Source organism: Archocentrus centrarchus, unplaced genomic scaffold, assembly GCF_007364275.1.
Source record: "Archocentrus centrarchus isolate MPI-CPG fArcCen1 unplaced genomic scaffold, fArcCen1 scaffold_87_ctg1, whole genome shotgun sequence".
Classification (NCBI taxonomy): Eukaryota; Metazoa; Chordata; class Actinopteri; order Cichliformes; family Cichlidae; genus Archocentrus; species Archocentrus centrarchus.
Genome location: NW_022060297.1, coordinates 262210 through 283720, shown reverse-complemented (window position 1 = coordinate 283720; position 21511 = coordinate 262210). Strand labels below are relative to the sequence as shown.

Below are 21511 nucleotides of genomic sequence, written 5' to 3'. Positions count from 1 at the left end.
AAACCAGACTGCCACCTCCATACAGCATATTTCCTCTCTGCCACAGATGCCTTCATCACACCCATCCATGTTAAAAGTAGAAACAACAGAAAGAAAAAATATTTTCCTGCACTTCACTAAAACATTTGTGCACAAAAATCAGTTTGAGTTGTCAACGTGCTACCATCTAACAAGGATACAGATGATGCTGTATATGTGCAGGTGCCTCTGCAGCTTCATTTGTATCGTTGGTTTGTCAGTGTCACTGATGAAATGCCTGAAAATATTGAGCTGCAGGACACACAGTTGTGGGCAGAGGTTTCCATCACATGCATGACTAGTAATTTGGACTTATTTCTTTGAACTGTAACAGGGTGTAGTGATTGTAGAGCATGCATCTTTAATGACTAAAACACAAGAACTGGGTGAACACATGTGACTTTATTTAGGATTTTCTCTAATCAACCCAGGATCAAAATTATATATACAATCTCAAATATATACATACATTAACTTGCCAATGTCTTTCAATAATAGCTTTTAACTCTCATAATGTCCTACCAATTTGCATACACCTTTTGTCCTCTGGGGTCTAAAAAGACCCCAGGACATTATGAGGGTTAACTTGCCATGACCAAGGCTTGTTAGCTTTGTGTTAGTGAGCATGACTACAAGGGTAGTTTCTCTTTGCCAGCATATTTAATGGACCAACACTAAGAATAACAGGAAAGTCCAAGGAACCCAGTGAAGATCTAAGATGGAAAACTAGATTTACACAAGTTGGGAAGGTCTCTTGGAGTCATTTGTAAACAACTGCAGATTCCAAGATCATCAGTTCAAACAATTCTGTGTAAGTAAAAGGTATTCAGATGTGTCTCCACTTTGCTGTGGTCTGTAAGAAAGACCCAATCTGTCACCCTCAGATGAGAGGAAATTGTTTAGGATGTTCAGGAACAACCTGGGAACCGCAGAGTTTCAAGTCTGCCATCAACTGGAAACTGGTGGAGTGAAGCATGTTTAAATCACCATGACCAAGAGGGTGCTGACCAAGAAACAAGCCCTTCCTTCAAAATCAACATTTTTTAAAGCTCAACTGAAATTTGCACATACCCACACAGACCCCCCAAAAACCTTCTGGAGAAAGGTTTCATGGTCAGGGATTGATCTACGTGACCGCAGTGACAAGAGGTATGTTTGGTGGAGTAAAGGAGAGGCTTTCAAACTTAGAAACACCAGCTGTCAGGCATGGTGGTGGTGACATCATGCTCTGGGGCTGTTTTGCTGTCAGTGGATGGATTAATGAAGGAGGACGACCTTCATTATTTCAAGGCTTTAATAAATTCTTCAACTTCACCTCAAATCAACAGCTAGACGGTTGAAACATGAACACAGTTGGGTTTTCTAACAGGACAATGATCCCAAACACACATCAAAACAGGTTTTGAAACAGATAAAGTAGGCTGACCTTCCCAAAGCCCTGACCTAAACCCTACTGAAAATTTGTGGACTATACTTAAAAGTCAAGAACCTGCCAGGAAACCAACCAATTTAAATGAACTCTACCAATTCTGCCAAGAAGAGTGGCCAAATATCAGATATCACTGTAAAAGTTTTTCAGTTAATTGGTGTGTCTGTTCTAAAGTTAACTCCTAGAAATGCTTTTGTCAGCACCAGTTGTGTAGTACTGAGGTAGTGTGGATATACAGTACAACAAAAGGCCCTATTCACATTGTAGCATGCAGTAATCCATAAACACTCAACTAATAATTTACTTTAAGATATGAATGTCATTCTGTCAGGAAAACTCGAACTTTCTTCAAATCCAGCTGCTGAAAGACTTGCTGCTGCAAGGACAGGCCAAGTAGAGATTACACGCCTCATCAACCAGCACTGCCTTAGCACCGTGTTGGCTGGTCACGGCTTTCAAAATGATGCCCCATTGACATCTAAATTTGTTTGAAACCATCCACAAGTTTATGTTTACTTAGTGGTTATGTAATGATTGTGTCAGACAGACACACAATGTCCACTCTTGGTACTGATACCATTATTGCAGTAAGGAAAATTATTTGCACCACCAAAATGTGTATGGGCCTCTCAGGAGTCCTGTTCCCACATACTAGGGGAACACATTGGTTAGTACAGCTGCTCACCTGAGAAGTTTGCAGAAGAAAGAAAAGTGTATTTTCACTTTTTAATCAAATTTAGATGTAAAGGGAAAACTCAGTGGTTCTCAGTGTAGCTAAGAAGTGTGTCAGTGTACTACAGGTGGCATTTGCATAGTGCTTTTCTACCATTACTCTGTGTCAGAAATGCTGTACCCACTGTGGAAACTGAAGTTGTCTTCAACATATTTTCAGCATCTATTCAAGTTTTGCTGGATGGGCATGGCTATCATATCATTCTCCACTAACAGCAGATGATCTGCTCTGAACTTCATGGAGCAATCATTCGTGTTTCAGGAGAATAACTAAGCTTGAAATAAGGAGGAGGAGCACAGGGTGGAAAAAGCCACCAAATGCATTTATGGGAATTCCTTCAAGATAGTTATGAAGGCTGTAGGTGATGACCTCATTGAAAATGAAATGGGATATTTAATTGTTTGTTGTCTTCAGTAAAGCTCAACAATATAGAAAACAGTAAAGACAATGAAATCCATTAAATGAGCGTGTATTTACTCTAGAAATCCTCTGACTGTACTGTAGATGTTCAGTTGGGGTGTGTGGTATCTATGAGAAATTCCTGGTCTCTCCATTTAAAAATTTTAATGGCTTATCTCAACTGTATTTGATCAATAAGCTTCTCAGTCAATTTGTCATTCTGTATGAAGGTAGTTCAGCCTGAAACAGAGTGAGATATTAACCTTGGCCTTACATTTAAAGTTGTCTCAAAGTCACGTGTTCTAACATTTTGTTGGGTTTCTACTGTAAACATAACTTTTTTCTAAGAGTCTTTGCCAACCAGCTCTTTTGACAACAAGCATCCCTTTGATTATTTTACAGTCTGACTTTTTCATGGTGTGATGACCTCTAAGCGGCAGTTTGACAGAATGATGAGATTATTTGTACCTAAAGAGTGATTTTTCCTCTGTGAGAAATTTATCTAAGAAAATTCAAGGTATGACATCCAATCTGGGAATAAATGGCCTCCCTCCTCTCCCTTTGCTGTCCTCGTCCCTGGGGGCCTCAGTGCGGGTGCTCAGTGTTGGGCTGGGCTGCGGGCGCTGTTCACAGGTGGCCTGGGGGTGGGTGTGCCACGTCCCGTCTCGGTAGGTGCAGTAGCATACTGTTCGCTCGTCAATGTTCACTCGCTCCCCTGCTGGGATCACCCTGCTCCCAGCAAAGCAGTTGGGACCTAGAGGGACAGTTAACATAGTTTGTATTGTGTCTGCGTCTGTTCCATCATCAAAATTAATTAATCAAAGACCCAGACAAGGTTTTAATTCTTTTGAAAGCCTGACTCTTAGTCTTGTCCATCCTAATTGGGAAACTCAAAAACCTGTTTTATTTGTTAGTGTCTATCGTCCACCTGGTCCTTACTCAGAGTGATGCTGAAAAGCTAATTCATGCATTTATTACTTCTAGGCTGGACTATTGTAATTCATTATTATCAGGCTGTCCTAAAAGCTCCCTGAAAAGCCTTCAGCTGATCCAAAATGCCAATTGAAGCCAATTGAATCTAACAATAGATTAAATGCAGTGTTGAGGCTGTCATTCTCAGCATCTACATGGATGTTAAAATCACCCACTATAATGATTTTATCTGAACTGAGCACTAAATCAGATAAAAAGTCTGAGAAATCAGACAGAAACTCTGAGTAAGGACCAGGTGGACGATAGATAATAACAAATAAAACAGGTTTTTGATTTTCCCAATTAGGATGGACAAGACTAAGAGTCAGGCTTTCAAAAGAATGAAAACTTTGTCTGGGTCTTTGATTAATTAATAAGCTGGAATTGAAGATTGCAGCTACTCCTCCTCCTCGACCTGTGCTTCGAGCATTCTGACAGTTACTGTGACTCGGGGGTGTTGATTCATTTAAACTAACATATTCATCCTGCTGTAACCAGGTTTCTGTAAGGCAGAATAAATCAATACGTTGATCAATTATTAAATCATTTACTAATAGGGACTTGGAAGAGAGAGACCTAATGTTTAACAATCCACATTTAATTGTTTTATTCTTTGGTGCAGTTGATGAAGCTGTATTATTTATTGTTTTTGAATTTTTATGCTTAAATAGCTTTTTGCTGATTTTAGCTTTGGTTTTTGGTGGTCTGGGAGCAGGCACCGACTCTATGGGGATGGGGTTTTGGGGGGATGGCAGGAGGAGAGAAGCTGCAGAGAGGCGTGTAAGACTGCAACTCTGCTTCCTGGTCTCAACCCTGGGTAGTCAGTTTTTAGGAGGGTTAATAAATTTGGCCAGATTTCTAGAAATGAGAGCTGCTCCATCCAAAGTGGGATGGATGCCGTCTCTCCTAACAAGACCAGGTTTTCCCCAGAAACTTTGCCAATTATCTATGAAGCCCACGTCGTTTTTTGGACACCACTCAGACAGCCAGCTACTGAGATGCGTAACATGGCTCTGCTGGAGGTTTCTTCCTGTTAAAGGGACTTTTTCCTTCCCACTTTCACCAAGTGCTGCTCATAGGGGGTCATTTTGACTGTTTTCCCTGTAGTATTGTTGGTCCAAAGCACCTTGAGGCGACTGTTGTGATTTGGCGCTATAAATATATATAAATAAAATTGAATTGAATTGAAATAGTGCCTCAGTTTATAGAAGAGTGTATCCTTCCTCTGTAGTTGAGCTTCTGCCCTGTGAAGCATGCCTTTAATGGGCCCTGGCATTTACAGTTTTCTCACTGTTTTGTAGTCGGGTTTACCTTTAAAAAAATGAACTACCTTTATAAAATTAAGTAACTCCATTCTCGCCCATCTCAAATCTCAGATCTGTAATTACAGTCAGAGCCAGCCCAAGGTTTTATGGGGCCTCAAGCATAATTTGATTTGTGGCCCCCACCTCCAGCTAAGCCCATCACCACCCACCCATCTCAGCACTGCCAATAACAACTATGTATTGTCCATGCTCGATCATCTGTGCATTAAACAACCATCATCATGGCTTACTAGTGTGCTAGAAATAAAATAAACATACAATATTAAATAGAAGCTTACTCACTAACAATACATTACTAACTACAATGCCTACAACATCAGCTAAGCGCTCAGCACCTTTACTGAACCAAAGGCTCATTTGCTGTTTCGGTTTAACTAATGCAATTGTTAGGGGATGTTAATGATATATAACAAATATGTACATGGAAACATACTTTTATACTACTGCTCTCTTCCTTCCTCTGTTTTTTTTTCTTTTCTGACAGAGTCTGCTTATGCCTCAGGCAGCTCTGATTACAGCACATTTATTTGAACATTAAAAAAAAATTATAAGTGGTGCAAAATAATTGTTGCATTAGAAAAAAGTAGTCTCCTAAAAAAAAAAAAAAAAGTAGTCCTTTCAAAATGCAATAAAAAACAGTTTATTTCTATTGCATGGATAAATTGATGGATAAATAATGTTGACACATTAATTATCCATCTATGCATTTTCTCAGCTGTATATCCAACTGTCTCAGCTACAATGTGCGAGAAGCAGGTTACAGTGGATTTATATGTAAGACATAACATGCCTGTTTAAAATATTAATATTATTTTTCCTGATTCTTATAAAATTTGTTAGTATTCTTGTATGTAATAGTTTCACTGTTTTTTTTTTTGTTTTTTTTTTACCATTTTACAGTTCAAATGCAAATAGTAACCCAAAGATGGTATCCTAGTAACAGTTCTAAACATAGAGGAAAGCTAGAGAAACTACCCTGAATGTGAGGCCACATCTCCAAAAAAATCCCTTTGGACTCTTGCCCTCCAACATGTCCCTGAGCTCTATATAATATGTCAATTAAAAACAGTTATAATTGTCTGGAATAGCAGATATTGCCTAAAAAATGCAAGCAGCCTGCCTTTGATATAACTGGCATTCCTAATTTACAGGTGGGGTTCCTTTATTTGGCAGCTACCTGAGAAACAATTACCAACACCAACCAGCAGGAGCACAGGAAGTACAGTTCATCTGATGCCAGATCTGACAGCATCCAACAAAACACAGCTGACATGATATGGAATTTGGCAGCGGCAAGAGAGAAAAAAAAATAAAATCAATGACGCAACAAACTAAACCATCTGTCCCGCTGTCTGTGCAGAACAGAAGCAGTAAAAATAGAAAGTTCAAATTAACTGCAACTGCTGTTAGACACCAAACACAAGGACACAGAAAAGCATGTTTATGTGCAGGTTCCTGTTCAGTGGTCACAGATTTTTGTTTTTAACATTTAGCTGCACACACACACACACACACACACACACACACACACACACACACACACACACACACACACACACACACACACAGATGCTACCAATGTTTTAAATCCACTTTAATAGCAGTGGGACTGAAATCCTGAGTGACATAACAGGGATGACTGCGTAAGCTGCAGGATGTGTGAGGTGACATAACCAGTGCTGCAACGATCGCTTTTACTAATGATGTCTATAGTGCACACTGGGGGCAATAGTCTGTGTGTGTGTGTGTGTGTGTGTGTGTGTGTGTGTGTGTGTGTGTGTGTGTGTGTGTGTGTGTGTGTGTGTGTGTGTGTGTGTGTGTGCGCACGCGCGTGCGCGCAGAGGGAAGTGGATACACACATGGATAAAACAAATGACCGCTGAAGGTGAGAAAACCATTGGACAGCCACATTTTGACGTGAACTGTTATTCAATTCAATTTTATTTATATAATGCCAAATCACAACAGTCACCTCCAAGCGTTTTATATTGTAAAGTAAAAACTATACAATAATACAGAGAAAACCCAACAGTCAAAATGACCCCCTATGAGCAGCACTTGGTGACAGTGGGAAGGAAAAACTCCCTTTAACAGGAAGAAACCTCCATCAGAACCAGGCTCAGGGGGGGGGGGGGGGGGGGGGGTCATCTGCTGAGGGGGGAGAGAGAGAGATTAATAATAACTAATGATTAAATGTAGAGTGAGTAAAAAGAGGTGAATGAAAAGAAACACTCAGTGCATCATGGGAACTTCCACAGCAGCCTAGGCCTATAGCAGCATAACTAAGGGAGGGTTCAGGGTCACCTGATCCAGTCCTAACTATAAGTGTTAGTAAGTAAGCCAGCAGTCTGACAGTGCAGTGCTCTATTGGGGTGATACGGTATTTTGAGGTCTTTGAGATAAGATGGGGCCTGATTATTCAGGACCTTGTATGTGAGGAGAAGGATTTTAAATTAAATTCTGGACCTAACAGGGAGCCAATGAAGAGAAGCCAGTAGAAAGCTCTAAGCAGGCTGCCATGAGCTCTTTACCCTTTTTGTTGTTATTATTTTACTATAATGTGCTGTTGAAATCCTTCTTACAGATTCTCCCTGTCCTACAAAGAATCACCTCAGATTACTGGTGGTTCCAAACTTCTTTCATATGCAATTATTTTGACCACTGTGTTCCTAAAAAAAAATCGGTGTAAACGCACCAATTGAGTGGCCACAGACCAAAGCAGATGATTTTCAGCGTTCTCGGACTTGACAAGTGACTCAGCCTCAAGTCTGACTAATTATAAGTTGGTTTGTTTCTTGCATGCACAGCATGCATATAGCAGTACAAGCAAATAATTGCACGCAAACTCACAGTCACATGCTAACATGTCATTAGCGTGGAAGCTCTTCACTATGAGTGAAGACACAAAGATCACCATGAAAACATAAACCCTAATCAGACACTTAAATCACCCTTACCCAACGAAACATTTAAAGAAGATGACAAAGGATTTCATTATTTGTAACTCTTTCCAGTAGCAGAGTACTTTATTTTAAGTTGTTTAAGCATCATCTGACATCTTTAACATACATGGATTCCTGACGATGGTCCCTGGGAAGCCCAACAATAAATTACTGTAGGAAGCAAATATAATAGCAAAATAATAATAATAAACTTATTCCTTCTCACAGCATCATTACCTCCACTAAGGAGGTAATGTTTTTGGTAGTTTTGCGTGTGTGCGTGTCATTCTGTCTGTAAGCACGATAGCTCAAAAAGTTTTGAATTGATTCTGATAAAACTTTGTAGGGGCGCAGAGAGATCAAGCTGACCTTCAAATTTGGCTTACATCCACTGAGTGTGGTGTGCATTGTCAACATATAGAAAGTACTGTGTAAAGATTTTAAATACCACATTACTTCTGACCTTTGACCTCTTCTCCAAGGTCAAATAAGGTCAAACTTTCATAAAATGTCTTTTATCTTTAAAACTCTGCTTAATTTTAGAAAATGATACTGGTGTATGGGCATCCATCCATCCATCCATCCATCCATCCATCCATCCATCCATCCATCCATCCATCCATCCATCCATCCATCCATTCTCTTCCGTTTATCCGGGGCTGAGCTGCTAGGGCAGCAACCTAAGCAGAGAAGCCCAGGCTTCCCTCTCCCCAGCCACCTCCACAGCTCAACCAGAGGGACCCCAAGGTGTTCCCAGGCCAGCCGAGAGATATACTCTGTCCAGCGTGTCCTGGGTCTACCCCGGGGCCTCCTCCTCAACTGGCTCCTCTCGATGTGAGAGAGGAGCAGCTCCACTTTGAGCCCCTCCCGAATGGCCACACTCCTCACCCTATCTCTAAGAGAGAGGCCAGACACCCTTTGGGGGAAGCTCATTTCTGCTGCTTGTATTCGTGATCTTATTCTTTCGGTCGCTACCCAAAGCTCAGGGATTCTAAATATCACATTATAGTGTGCATCCAAATATCATGTCACATTTGACCTCTGACCTCACATTTACATTTCTTTCAAGCCTTTCTTTCAAGTTGACCCCAAAGTGTGTTCTATCTTTAAAGAAAGTGTTGTCAAGAGAATGAGCAGCCTAGTTAGAAATATACTGTAGCATAACATTATATAATAAGCTCAAGTTATTTATGTCCAATTATTTACAAATCAATATATTATAGTACTGTTATTATTATTATTGTGAGGTTACAATTCATTTTAGTATTTTCTATAATGTAAAGCTCTTATCTTAACTACAGCTCCCCCTGCCCACTACAACAATGGAGTCTTTCTTCTTTAAAATAGTGACTGACAGAGTGCTTCTATCCTCTCCATAGATAATATATATTCATGTAGGATCCACAGCCCAACAATAACTCAATAAATACATCAATGTCATTTTTATTTCTATAGCACATTTAAAAACAACAAAGCTGACCAAAGTACTTTACAAGGTAATTGCAAACTAAACAAGATAGATCCACAGGTCAATAAGATAAACAGAGTAAAACATAAAAACAAACAAATACACCAAATACGATACAATAAATATGATTAACAGCAAACTGAAAACAGGAGAAATCACAACATGAAACCTGATGGGACTCCAACTGAACTTGAATTAAAAGCCAAGGTAAAAAGGTGAGTTTTTAGAGAGGATTTAAATGACTGTATGTCTCTGCAGTATGAATATGAAATGGCAGATTATTCAAGAGTCTGGGGGCTGCGACTGCAAAAGCCCGATCCCCTCTACGCTTAAGCCGAGGCCTCGGTTGCACTAAGAGCAACTGGCTAGATGATCTCAGTGCTCTTATAGGGCTACATAAATTGAGCAGCTTAGCTAGGTATCTGGGTGCCATTTCATTTAATTCTTTAAAAGTAAGTTAAAGAATCTTAAAATCAATAGAAAATTGGATGGGGAGCCGATGTAAACCTGATAAAACTGGAGTGATGTGATCATGCCTTCTAGTACCTGTCAAAAGACGTGCAGCAGCATTTTGGACTAACTGCAAACGATGGAGAGATGACTGTTCAAGACCAGAATAGAGAGAATTACAGTACTCCAATCTAGAGGTGATGGAGGTATGAATACATTTTTCAAGGTCCTTTGGAGGAAGATAGGATTTAGCTTTGGCAATTAGTCATAACTTATAGAAACTGGTCTTTACAACTGTGTTCACCTGCTTCTCATGTTTAAAGGAACTATCACAAAAACACTCCAAGGTTTCTGACAATTGAGGAGCAATAAGAAGCAAGAGGGCCAAGGATATCAGCTAATTTATCCACAGGGATACGACTTCCAAACAGTTTCTGTCTTTTTTTTCATTTAAGGTAAGAAAATTCTGTGTTAATCAATCTTTGACATCATGAAGACAGTTAAACAGAGGCTGCAGTGGGACAGAAGCATCCAACTTAATAGGGAAATAAACTTGGATGTCGTCTGCATAACAACAAAAGGGAACATTGTACTTTGTAAAACTCCATCCCAAAGGCAGCATATATAATGAAAACAAGAAAGTGCCATTTATTAAAACTGCACTGGCTCAACTTGGTGCTTTTTAGTGCTTTAGGTCCCATAGGATACCAAAACATTCACATTTTTTTAAAAGCACTAATCAAAGCAGAAATGTAAAATAATGATGTGACATCATGACTGACCCCAGTCGGTAGGATGAGGGTTAAATAAGAGAAGATCCTGTAACTTACTGCAGTCTGGGCGAAACTGTGAAGTTTAATCAGTTATTTAAAAATTAAAATTTGCATTTAAGAAAAGTTGATTTTTCTTTGTATATGCTGTCAGTCATAGTTCTAAGAAAGATAATCAGAGTCAGCAAAAATCCATATCAGGAGGGACGTCTGAACTGGCCAAGAAAGCTGCAATCAGTGCATCTCTAACTCAGCGCTTCACAAATGGCTTTCTGCAACTCCTGCTATGATCTATGCCACAACTAAATTTTAACTTAATTTTGGTCATTTAATTTAATACAGAGTGCAGTCAGTGAGAGGAAGTAAATATTTCTGGAAATTACTCAGGGTGACCAATTCAGAATCTGGATCAGATATCAGCCCGATCCTGGCTCAAAAAAATAGATTGGCTTTTAAGGGCCAGTCGATGGGGCGGTCTATTCACATCAGCATCAGTGCTCCAGCCGGTGCTAGGAGAGCTGCTGGAGGAAGCTAACAGCAAAGGATCAGCTTGTAGATATTTCATAACTGTCACACCAACAGCTTTTCTTTGTATGTTTGCTTCTGTCTCTCTACCTCATTCATTTATGTTTGGTAAGAGAGACGTTAGAGAGGTAGAAACCTGAAGGCCGCTGGTTTTGTATCACATTGATGCAAAGTTTTTATTGCAGTTATGGTAACATGACATTATGGACAAAAAAAAACATGTCATTAAGAAAATCTTAATATTTAACAGTGAAAGTTTCTCATAAACTCTAAACTGATATGTGATGAGTCACTTATCAAACAGGAGGTGTGTCTGCTGGATACCAATGAACCCTGACTGACTTACCGGTCTTACAGATGGGGCAGCAGTGGTTGGGTTCGTAGGTGGGGTTGACGCAGTGTGGGGCCGGGCAGTCTGAAATGCTGCAGTACACCTCTCTGTTAGCCTCACAGCGACATCGCTCGCACCTCGACAACTGAAAGGCACAGACAGAGCGAACACCATTTTTACATGTTGGTATTTGAACAGTCAGCGTCGTCTCGAGGTGAAGATGAGCAGCACGCTCATGGTTCAGCAGCCTGACAAACACAGCTGAGCTCTTTCTAGTCTTATCAGACTAGATGGATGCACCATTACTTACATAAAACACAATGAGCACCAGCGAGCACGTGACTGCATGTCCACGTGATCTTTTTTGGCCATTCTCTGTAAACAGAATACTAGATTTTCTCCATTATACTCTGCACTGTCAAAAAAAGGAACAGAAACCACAGAGCTGAGAGAAACAGCAGTCACTATCACAGGGTTCAGGGTTAAATCAAACCAGCCAGTCATGGTCTTTAAGCCTAACGTATTTAATTTTTGTTTTTATTGAATTGATCTCTCCAGTCTTGGCAATCAAGAAACAAAGAAAATAATTATTTTAACATGTGTCAAAAAATATTCACATTTTTTCCAGAACAGTTCATTTTACCTTTCTTTAGGGTTATGATGGGCTTAGTGTTTCCACCTATGATGACCTCAGCATGTTAAAAAAGCATCCCTTTTTTTCAAGACTCCGGTTCAGTTTGTTTCAGTTTAGATGTCTGTATCACACCCAGCTGTTGCTTCAAAATAAAAGCGTGGTCTTTTTTTTAACCCGACAGCTTTTTTATTTACACTTTTTGAGGTGCGTTTGTTCAGCTGCACATTAATGTATACATCTAATGGCAGCAACTCAATGCATTTAGTGATGTAGACATGGTCAACAAGACCTGGTGAAGTTCAAGCAAAGCTTCATAATGGAGATGAAAGCACATTTAACTGACTGGTTGTTGGTTTCAGGTGTATTTCAGAAACTGCTGATCTACTGGGATCTTCCTGCACGACCATCTGTAGGGATTACAGACAAAGGTCTGAAGAACAGAAACTATGCAGTGAGCGGCACTTCTCTGAGTGAAAAATGCTTTCTTGATACCAGACTGCTTCCAGCTGATACGAAGGCAACAGTAACTCAACCATTTCTTACAACTGAGGTATGCAGAAGAACATCTCTAAATTGTAAATGGACTAGTTCAGAGACAAAAATCAGACAAGACATTAATCTCTTGTCCCTGGACTGTTTCTTATGTAGCGCTTTTCTACTGGAGCACTCAAAGTGCTTCATACATGTCTCATTCACCCATTCACACCCATTCATACAAGCACTTTTTTTCTATGCCTCAATCTAAGATTTCCACACACATCTACAGTCTGACAAACACATTGGAGAGCAAGTTGGGGTTCAGCCCAAGGATGCAGACTGGAGCAGCCAAGGATTGAACACACAACACATCAACCCTTGAAACAGACAGTCTACAGCAGCAGAAGACCACACAAGAACAGGAGTCCACAGTTTGCACAGGCTCCCCAAATTTTGACAGCAGAATATTGGAAAAACATTGCTGGGCTGACGAGTCTCAATTTCTGCTCCAATATTTGAATGACAGGATAAAAGATTTGGTGTAAACAACATGTGAGCAAAGATCCATCCTGTCCTGCATCAACAGTTCAGGCTGCTGCTGGTGTAACGGTATGGGGGATATTTACTTTGCACACTTTAGGTCTCTTAGTACCAACTAAGCATCATTTAAATGCTGCAGCCTCCCTGGATATTGTTCCTAACTATGTCCATGCCTTTATGACCACGTGTACCCATCCTCTGTTTCCTGCAGGGTTACTCTCCATGTCCCAAAACTCTAATCACTCAAACTGGTTTCTTGAACACGACAGTGGGTTCACTGCAGTCAGATGGTTTGCAGATCTCAACCCAGTAGAGCACCTTTGGGATGGGAGTGGCAGGGTGTGTGGGCAGCTGTTACATCTGCACCAGCTGTGTGATGCTGTCACATCAGTGTAGACCAAAATCTCTGAGGAATGTCACCTTGTTGAATCAATGCCAAAAATAATTAAGGTAAAAGTGGGTTCAGCCCAGTACTAGCATACTTTAAAAATAAAGCACGTTTATGGCATTTGAAGTATTTTTTTTTTTTTTTGAGTTTCTGCCTCATTGTGTGCTGCTTGGTTATCTTACTTGTACGAGCTTCAAAACAATCATAACTTATGCTAGATGGTGTCATGATGCTGCCCAACAGCAAGAAGGATCTACGTTTGGATCTGCTGGTTGTCTGAGGAGTTTGCAGAGGTGGAAAAGAGTTTTAATATGGTGGCTCACTTTTCAGCTAAATTGTAATGAACAGGAACATTTATTTATTTATTAAATACCTAAAAAAAATGAAACTTTTAACCTTTCAATTTTTAACCAAGACCTGTTGTTCAGACATCTGGCAAAATGGTTTTTTTTCTCTCGTTTTAGCTGCAACTGTCTGTAGGTTTGTCACTAAAACTGACCCCGTTCACATTACACAGTAACAATACAAATGTATTACTGAAACAATGACATACAGCTGTGTTCTTTAAAATGAGGCAAATATGGGCTGTGAGACTTCATGCAGCTGGAGGAACTGCAGAAAAGGGAAAGGGAGCAACCTCTTCCACATTTCATGTTTGATAATATTAATACAAAATACTGATTTGTGCAGCTTTAACCCTTTTATTCAGCCAGAACTCCTGGACAAGATGCAGCACAGTACCTGTGAAAAGTATGCACATTTTAAACCAGTCTGAATCAGAGCCAACAAAACATGAATCAAGAAAAAGAAAACTTTGTCCTGCGTTCCCCTTTTATACAGTTTTTTTTACAGGTCCTCTCTTAAATAAGACCTTTCTTTTCTTTCCTGTAAATATGCTGCATATTTCCTTTCAGTAAGCAGCTCACTGTGAACTTGTGGCTGGGACAAGGTGGGGAGGAGTGATTGGGAAGTTTGGATCTTTCTCACCCTGAACTCCTCCAGCAGCCTGTATGTTTTGCCCCCGTAGACACAGACTCTGGCCATAGCCTCGCACACCGGGCAGCACGCTTTATACCTGATCCGCGTGCACCGGGGATGGATGCGAGGACACTTGGGCCGGACGCACACGGGGCCGTCGATAGTGCACGTGCACGGACACGACGTGGGGCTCGGGTAGTAAACCTCTCCGATGCTGTACACGAAACCGTGGTCGTCGATACACCACTTCCCCCTGTAGTCGCCGAACTCATAGTCCAAGTCGGTTTTGGAGTACTCCGCCGCCACCGCGACGCGCCACGGACCGTTCGGCCGAGGGATCAGCAGCAGGACCGGGACGAGCGCGACGGAGAGGTAGCGGCTCACCATGGTGAACAAGTTACCCGACTGTGTGCGTTTGCTGCGCCGCTTCGCTGCAGCGAACCTGTCCTCCTACTCTCAGGAGCGCCTGTGACGCCCGTGCATGCGCGTCAGCCTGCCACTAAAATAACCCGGAGCCAGCAGGCGGCTCCCCGAGCCGCTCCCCTGCAGCCAAACCCAGAGGCATCGTCAGGATATTAAAAGACTGAGAAGAGCAAATATTTAATCATAGTTTAGTTTTCTACAACAGCAGAACCGCGTCTTGAATAGCAAGACTAGCTTGTTTGTTTGTTTGTTTGTTTTTGTTGTTTTTTTTGGGGGGGGGGGGGGGGGGGGTATGATTTGAGACCGATTAACGCATTAAAGGATGTTTTTAGACTTAAATGACAACAAAACCTTTGTAAGTTAAGACAGAAGTTAAAGATATGCCCAAGGTGCCATTTTTGAGAAAGTCAGAGGAGGTATGTTTAGAGAATAATTATGAATTTACACCAAACAAGGTGCAAGAAAAAAACGATCTCTTTTTTTTGTTAAATTAATTATTTATACAATAGCCATGCTCTCCTGGTTTCTCATTGGCTCTTATAGAAACAGGAAATGTAACCAAATAAGGTCAAATGGCACTTTAGCTTGTCCTTTACTGAAGGCACCAACTTCAGGTTAATATGAATAAATAAATATTACTGTACAGTGGATGAAAATCTCTGTAAAAATATTTGTATATGATGAATTCCTATTCCATGGCACCTGCATCAGTGCCATTATTGTATTTTTTTAAATAATATTACATCTTTTTTTTTTAAATCAATTCTTACTCAATTAAAAAAAAAACTATTGATCACACTTTTATCCACACTAATGAAGTTTAAATGAAACCATCACCTGACACCCCCCCCCCCTCCCAATCTGACAAAGAGGATATTCAGAGGGTTGTGAGAAAAAGATTCCTGATGTTCTGTTGAACAGCATGGTCTCACCTTCAATTAAAGTGATCTGAATTTCTAGTACATAATAATAATCAATATAAAATACATCAGCAAAGGAAAAAATTACTTTATTGACATAAATATTGCTTCACTTCACTATGATGAATATGTGTTAAAATGATCAAACAACAACTGGCTAATAAAAGTAAAAAATAAAATATTAGTTTTGTAGTTTTTTGTATTTCAGTGAAATGAAAACATAACCTTAAACTGCAAATACATACTGTAAATATTCTGGCTTTGTTAAAGTCCATTGGTTATTTTTTTAGAATGAAATATTGTCTAAAATGTGCATGGACATATTTTTCCCATCCACTCTTTGAATATATCAATACTGGATCCAGGAGCTCCATACACACAACTCACAATAATATTTTTTATATTTTTATTCCCCTACAGTTCTCTACGGTAAATAATTCTAGCAGATCATCGATGGCTTCTGTCACACTCTCCACCACCTTATATGTTAATGTTTTATCCACATATATTGCCACACCTCCTCCACTCCTGTTCATGCTATTTGTGTAATTAATATCCATCAGTTTCAAAATATTTTTCCAGCTCCTCCATGTTCCTGATGGCCACCATGTCCTCTTCTGGTGTCACATTTAACTTGATGAAGATTTTGCAGTTTGCTGTCCATGTAGACTCTATTTTTTTCTGCTTTTTCAAGAAACAAACTGCATTTTTCTTGGTCAAATGTTCATTCACATAAACATCTGTTCTTTTCAGCAGCTTCCCTTGTTTCAGCAGATCAGATTTATGTTTTCTGTTTGAAACCACAGTATTATGGCCGGTTTGTCTGTCTGTTTCCTTTGTGGAAGTGGGTGACAGGCCTCAGTGTTGTTTCTGTCCACCTCAGTCCCCTTAGCCTTGAAAAAGGACGTTACTTGGTGTTCCACAGATTCAGCATCTTGTTCATTTGGTTCTTCTCCGGTCATCATTGTCACTGCCCGGGCGTATGTACCCCCACAAATCTTAGAAACATGGTGTAAAACAGATACTTACTCTGGATGGCATTACTTTGGCCTCCAGTAACACTCTGAGAAATCTTGGAGTCATTTTTGACCAGGATATGTCCTTCAATGCACATATTAAACTAATATGTAGGACCGCTTTTTTTGCATTTGTGCAATATTTCTAAAATTAGAAACATCCTTTCTCAGAGTGATGCAGAAAAGCTAATTCATGCATTTATTACTTCTAGGCTGGACTATTGTAATTCATTATTCTCAGGCTGTCCTAAAAGCTCCCTGAAAAGCCTTCAGCTGATCCAAAATGCTGCAGCTAGAGTACTGACAGGGACTAGAAAGAGAGAGCAGATTTCTCCCATATTGGCTTCTCTTCATTGGCTCCCTGTTAAATCTAGAATAGAATTTAAAATTCTTCTCCTCACATACAAGGTCTTGAATAATCAGGCTCCATCTTATCTCAAAGACCTCATAGTACCATATCACCCCAACAGAGCACTTCGCTCTCAGACTGCTGGCTTACTTGTGGTTCCTAGGATACTTAAGAGTAGAATGGGAGGCAGAGCCTTCAACTTTCAGGCCCCTCTTCTGTGGAACCAGCTCCCAGCTTGGATTCAGGAGACAGACACCCTCTCTATTTTTAAGATTAGGCTTAAAACTTTCCTTTATGATCAAGCTTATAGTTAGGGCTGGATCAGGTGACCCTGAACCCTCCCTTAGTTATGTTGCTATAGGCCTAGACTGCTGGAGGGTTCTGCACTGTTTCTTCTCATTCACCTTAATTACTTTGTTTATACTCCACTCTGCATTTAATCATTAATTGATATTAATCTCTGGCTCTCTTCCACAGCATGTCTTTCTCTCCCCTCAGCCCAACCGGTCACGGCAGATGACCCCCCCTCCCTGAGCCTGGTTCTGATGGAGGTTTCTTCCTGTTAAAGGGAGTTTTTCCTTTCCACTGTCACCAAGTGCTGCTCATAGGGGGTCGTTTTGACTGTTGGGTTTTCTCTGTATTATTGTAGGGTCTTTACCCACAATACAAAGCGCCTTGAGGCGACAGTTTGTTGTGATTTGGCACTATATAAATAAAATTGAATTGAATTGAAATTGAATTGAATTGAATTGAATTGAATTTAACATGTAACACAAAACAGCATAAAGGGAGACATGTGTGTATGTTTGACTGAGTATTCATGTAATCAAATATGAAACTAGAGCAAGATTGTATCTACTTTATTATGCTCGGTAATAATGTGGTAACAAGGGGGTAATAATGGGGTAACAAGCTGGAAACAAAAGGTAATAATGGGGTAATATACAGGACATTACCATCCAATTACCAAGGTAATTACCAGCTAATATCCAAGTAATACCACTAGTAACAACAGCAAAAAGCTGGAAACAGAAGGTAATAATGAGGAAATTTAACGGTTATTGCCATCCAATTATTAAGGTAATTACCAGCTAATATCAAGTAATACTACTGGTAACAACAGCGGTTACAATTGAGTAATATTCCACTGAAATTTATGTAAATGGATTGTAAGGCCCCCAAAACTGATGGTAATGCTGTGGAAACAGAGATGTGCCCATGAGGCTAAACCCTTTAGTAATAGTAGCTTAAAAATGTGGTAAAAATATTGTATGCAGATAGCAATAAGGAAGTAATGTTTATGCATTTAACTTTTCATAAATTTTAATAAATTGTAATAAACGCAAAATTATGAAGTAATATTGGCTAATGTTTTAACATAATAGGATGGTATTACCATGTTATAAGGCTTGAATTAATCATACTTTAGGTTCTCAGCATTCTGCTTTGCTTAATAGCCTAAATATTATGCTTAATGCTTTGGCTTATTAAATGGAAATATTTATGGTAATTTCTTTGTAATAAGCAGGAATCAGGGCAGCAAAATGCAAAACCGACTGTTTCTATGCAATAACCTATTTAAGTAAACTAGAAGACGTGTGAGCATTATCTGGAAATAATGGTGGTAGTTTCTGTGTAATAAGCAAGAATCAGGCTTGTAAACTGACTGTATTTATTGCCAAGTTAATCACTGAATAAAACAAAAGTCAAGAGTTCTGATGATGAACTGGAAACACTTATGGAAAATGCGAAACTACCTGTTTGAAAAACGTTAAGTATTATATTTAAAAAATAAACATGCATAAAACATTCATTAAAAGCTCGCTGGAAAATAACAATGCATTGTATTTGTTTGAGGATCACAATATTAAGCATAGCTAAGAGGTCTATTTAAAATAGGTTTTGAAATTGCATAGGAGTGTAGAATAATAATAATAATAATAATAATAAATTAAAAAATGTTAAATATTTTCCTGAGCCTCTGAGGGTTTTGAATTATTATTTTCATAAAATATTTATGCAATATTCATCCTAAAAGACTAAATAGATTTGTTCGGGTTTCTGAATGTTAACCCCCCCAATAACCATACTATATCACATAACATGAAGGTTTTATTGACACTTTGATTTAAATATTCAAATATCCTCCAGGTTTGGTAAACAAATATGGATGACCTTCACTCTGGCATATGTGCCTTACTAGAACCTATAGCAGCTGTATGGTTATATAGTCACAGACACACAAAGAAGACTGTAGGAATCAGACTGACACTCACTGGAACAATAACAGACAAGCTTTCCTCAGACTGAAAAGACTTGGAAGCATTTGCTTCATCTGGTTATCCTGGGAACAGAAATTCATTTCAGGTAAGCACAAATGTAACAACACACAAAACATATTTATTTTGTCTTTTATTGTGACATAAATTGTTGACTTTCAGCACAGAGATAACATGATAGTAAAAGAGGGGATAGAAAAAAAAAACATGAGACAGGTCAACCACAGTACAAAAACTTGTAGTAGATTTTATATGTGAATCAAAGTCCAGAGAGGAATCAAATATTACATCAAGATTACAAAGTATGATCTTCACAGATGGCTAAAAGGAAGCAATCATTTGACTGATAGTTGAATGTATATCAGGAGGTGCTATAATCCTAGCTTCAGTCTTGTTGGCATTTAAAACGAGGAAACTATTGAAGAGTCCGTCACTAATCCAGGATAAACAGTCAACTCTGGTGGACGGCCGAACCAGCTGGTTGAAAGACTGTACAGCTGAATGCCACTGGCACAGAAATGATCAGAAATACCAGAAAAGGATTGAATGATTCCAGGCAGAAATACTAGCCAAAACCTTTCAGTAAAATATTGTGGTTAAGGGTATCAGAGGCAGCACTGAAGTCAAACAATGTGAGTACAGAACAATTTCCTGCATCAGATGCAATTAGAAGATCATTGTAGGCTTTAAAGGGAAGTTGCAGTGGAGTGCTGTCTGTAATGTGCATTCTTCAGTTTTTAAAGTGTAGGACGATGGTCTTTGGTTCTCAGCACCTCCATACAGTAGTTAGTTTACTATTGTGACATGGTTGGGGGATATAGCTGCTGATAGGTCATCTAACAAGCAAAGTGATGCAGAAAGTGGAAGCCAGAAGTCTTCAACTTTCAGATCATATCAGATATTTCAGATAATTTCCTGAGGTTCCTGAGGGTTCTTAGGAGCAACTATCTGACCCAGAATCTGCTGGTGTCCTTCTACCGTTGCTGTGTAGAGAGCATCCTGACCTACTGTCTGTGCGTGTGGTTCAACAGCTGCACAGCAGCAGACAGGAAAACACTCCAGCGAGTCATCAACACGGCTCAAAAGATCATAGGCTGTCCCCTGCCCTCCCTCCAGGAACTGTTCAATGGCCGCTGCCAGAGGAGGGCACAGAACATCCTCCAGGACCCCTCACACCCTGGACACTCCTTGTTTCAGCTACTGCCATCAGGCAGACGTTTCAGGACAATGAAGGCCAGAACAAACAGACTGAGGAACAGCTTTTATGCCAGGGCTATCATTGAACTGAACTCTGTGTGGTTTGGACAGTGATGTGGGGTGGTAGTGCTGACTGTGTGCGTGCGTTGGTGTGTGTATTGGGGCTAGATTCGTCTTAATTTACTATTGTGCACTGTATTTTAGTAATCATTTTTATCACTCATATTTTTATTATTTTATTATTTATTGTCTGAGGCACCTAAAAGGAATGCATTTTAAATTTCGTTGTGCAACTTCTGTGTACAATGACAATAAAGATTCTGATTCTGATTCTGATAATTTATTGGTGACTTTGTTCATCTAACGTCATCTAATGTGTCAAGGGAGCACAATGAATAGTTGTTTGTGTCTGACAAACTCAACAGTTTATAACTATAATACGTGTTCTATGATCAATATCATTCTGTATGAGATGATGGCTATTTTTATTTTTCATGGAAAATGTGATTGTCCAAATTTTTATCAGGCATCATTGTCTTCCTGCCATTTTCAAATGAAGAAGGATATCGTCTGCTTTCATAAGTCTTGATATTTGGGAAAGTTTTATTAGGTGTCTCGAGCTTGAAATTTTCTTCTTCTAAAACTGATGGTGGGACTGATTTGATAAAAGGAGTATTAGGGCCACATTGAGGAAAAAAATTAAATTGTGCATTTTGAGAATAAAGTCAAAATGTGGAAATTAAGTCAAAGTCAAAAAGCTGCCACGCCACATTTGCTGTACCCTCTAGAATGTCTTGTATTATGAGTTAGTGAAACTATACTTTAGAATCGGTTTTAGTAGCAGGGAAATTATTTCTCTTTCAGTACATAAACACGATGTAGTGATAAGTACGAGGACGTGCAGAAAGCTGCATCGGCTCAGAAGGAAAAACCACACAAACTGGCAAT

At 39.5% G+C, this 21511-nt stretch overlaps 1 protein-coding gene across 1 annotated transcript; it reads right to left on the bottom strand.

Annotated features, from left to right (window-relative positions):
- Nucleotides 1-401: 401 nt before the first annotated feature.
- LOC115777950 (von Willebrand factor C domain-containing protein 2-like) lies at nucleotides 402-14845 on the bottom strand. Its single transcript, XM_030725975.1, has 3 exons — nucleotides 14389-14845; nucleotides 11378-11507; nucleotides 402-3333 (listed from the first exon to the last, which is right to left on the bottom strand). Exons 1-3 carry the CDS (start codon nucleotides 14764-14766, stop codon nucleotides 3092-3094), a joined length of 750 nt encoding a protein of 249 aa, XP_030581835.1. The 5' UTR covers nucleotides 14767-14845; the 3' UTR covers nucleotides 402-3091.
- Nucleotides 14846-21511: the final 6666 nt, after the last annotated feature.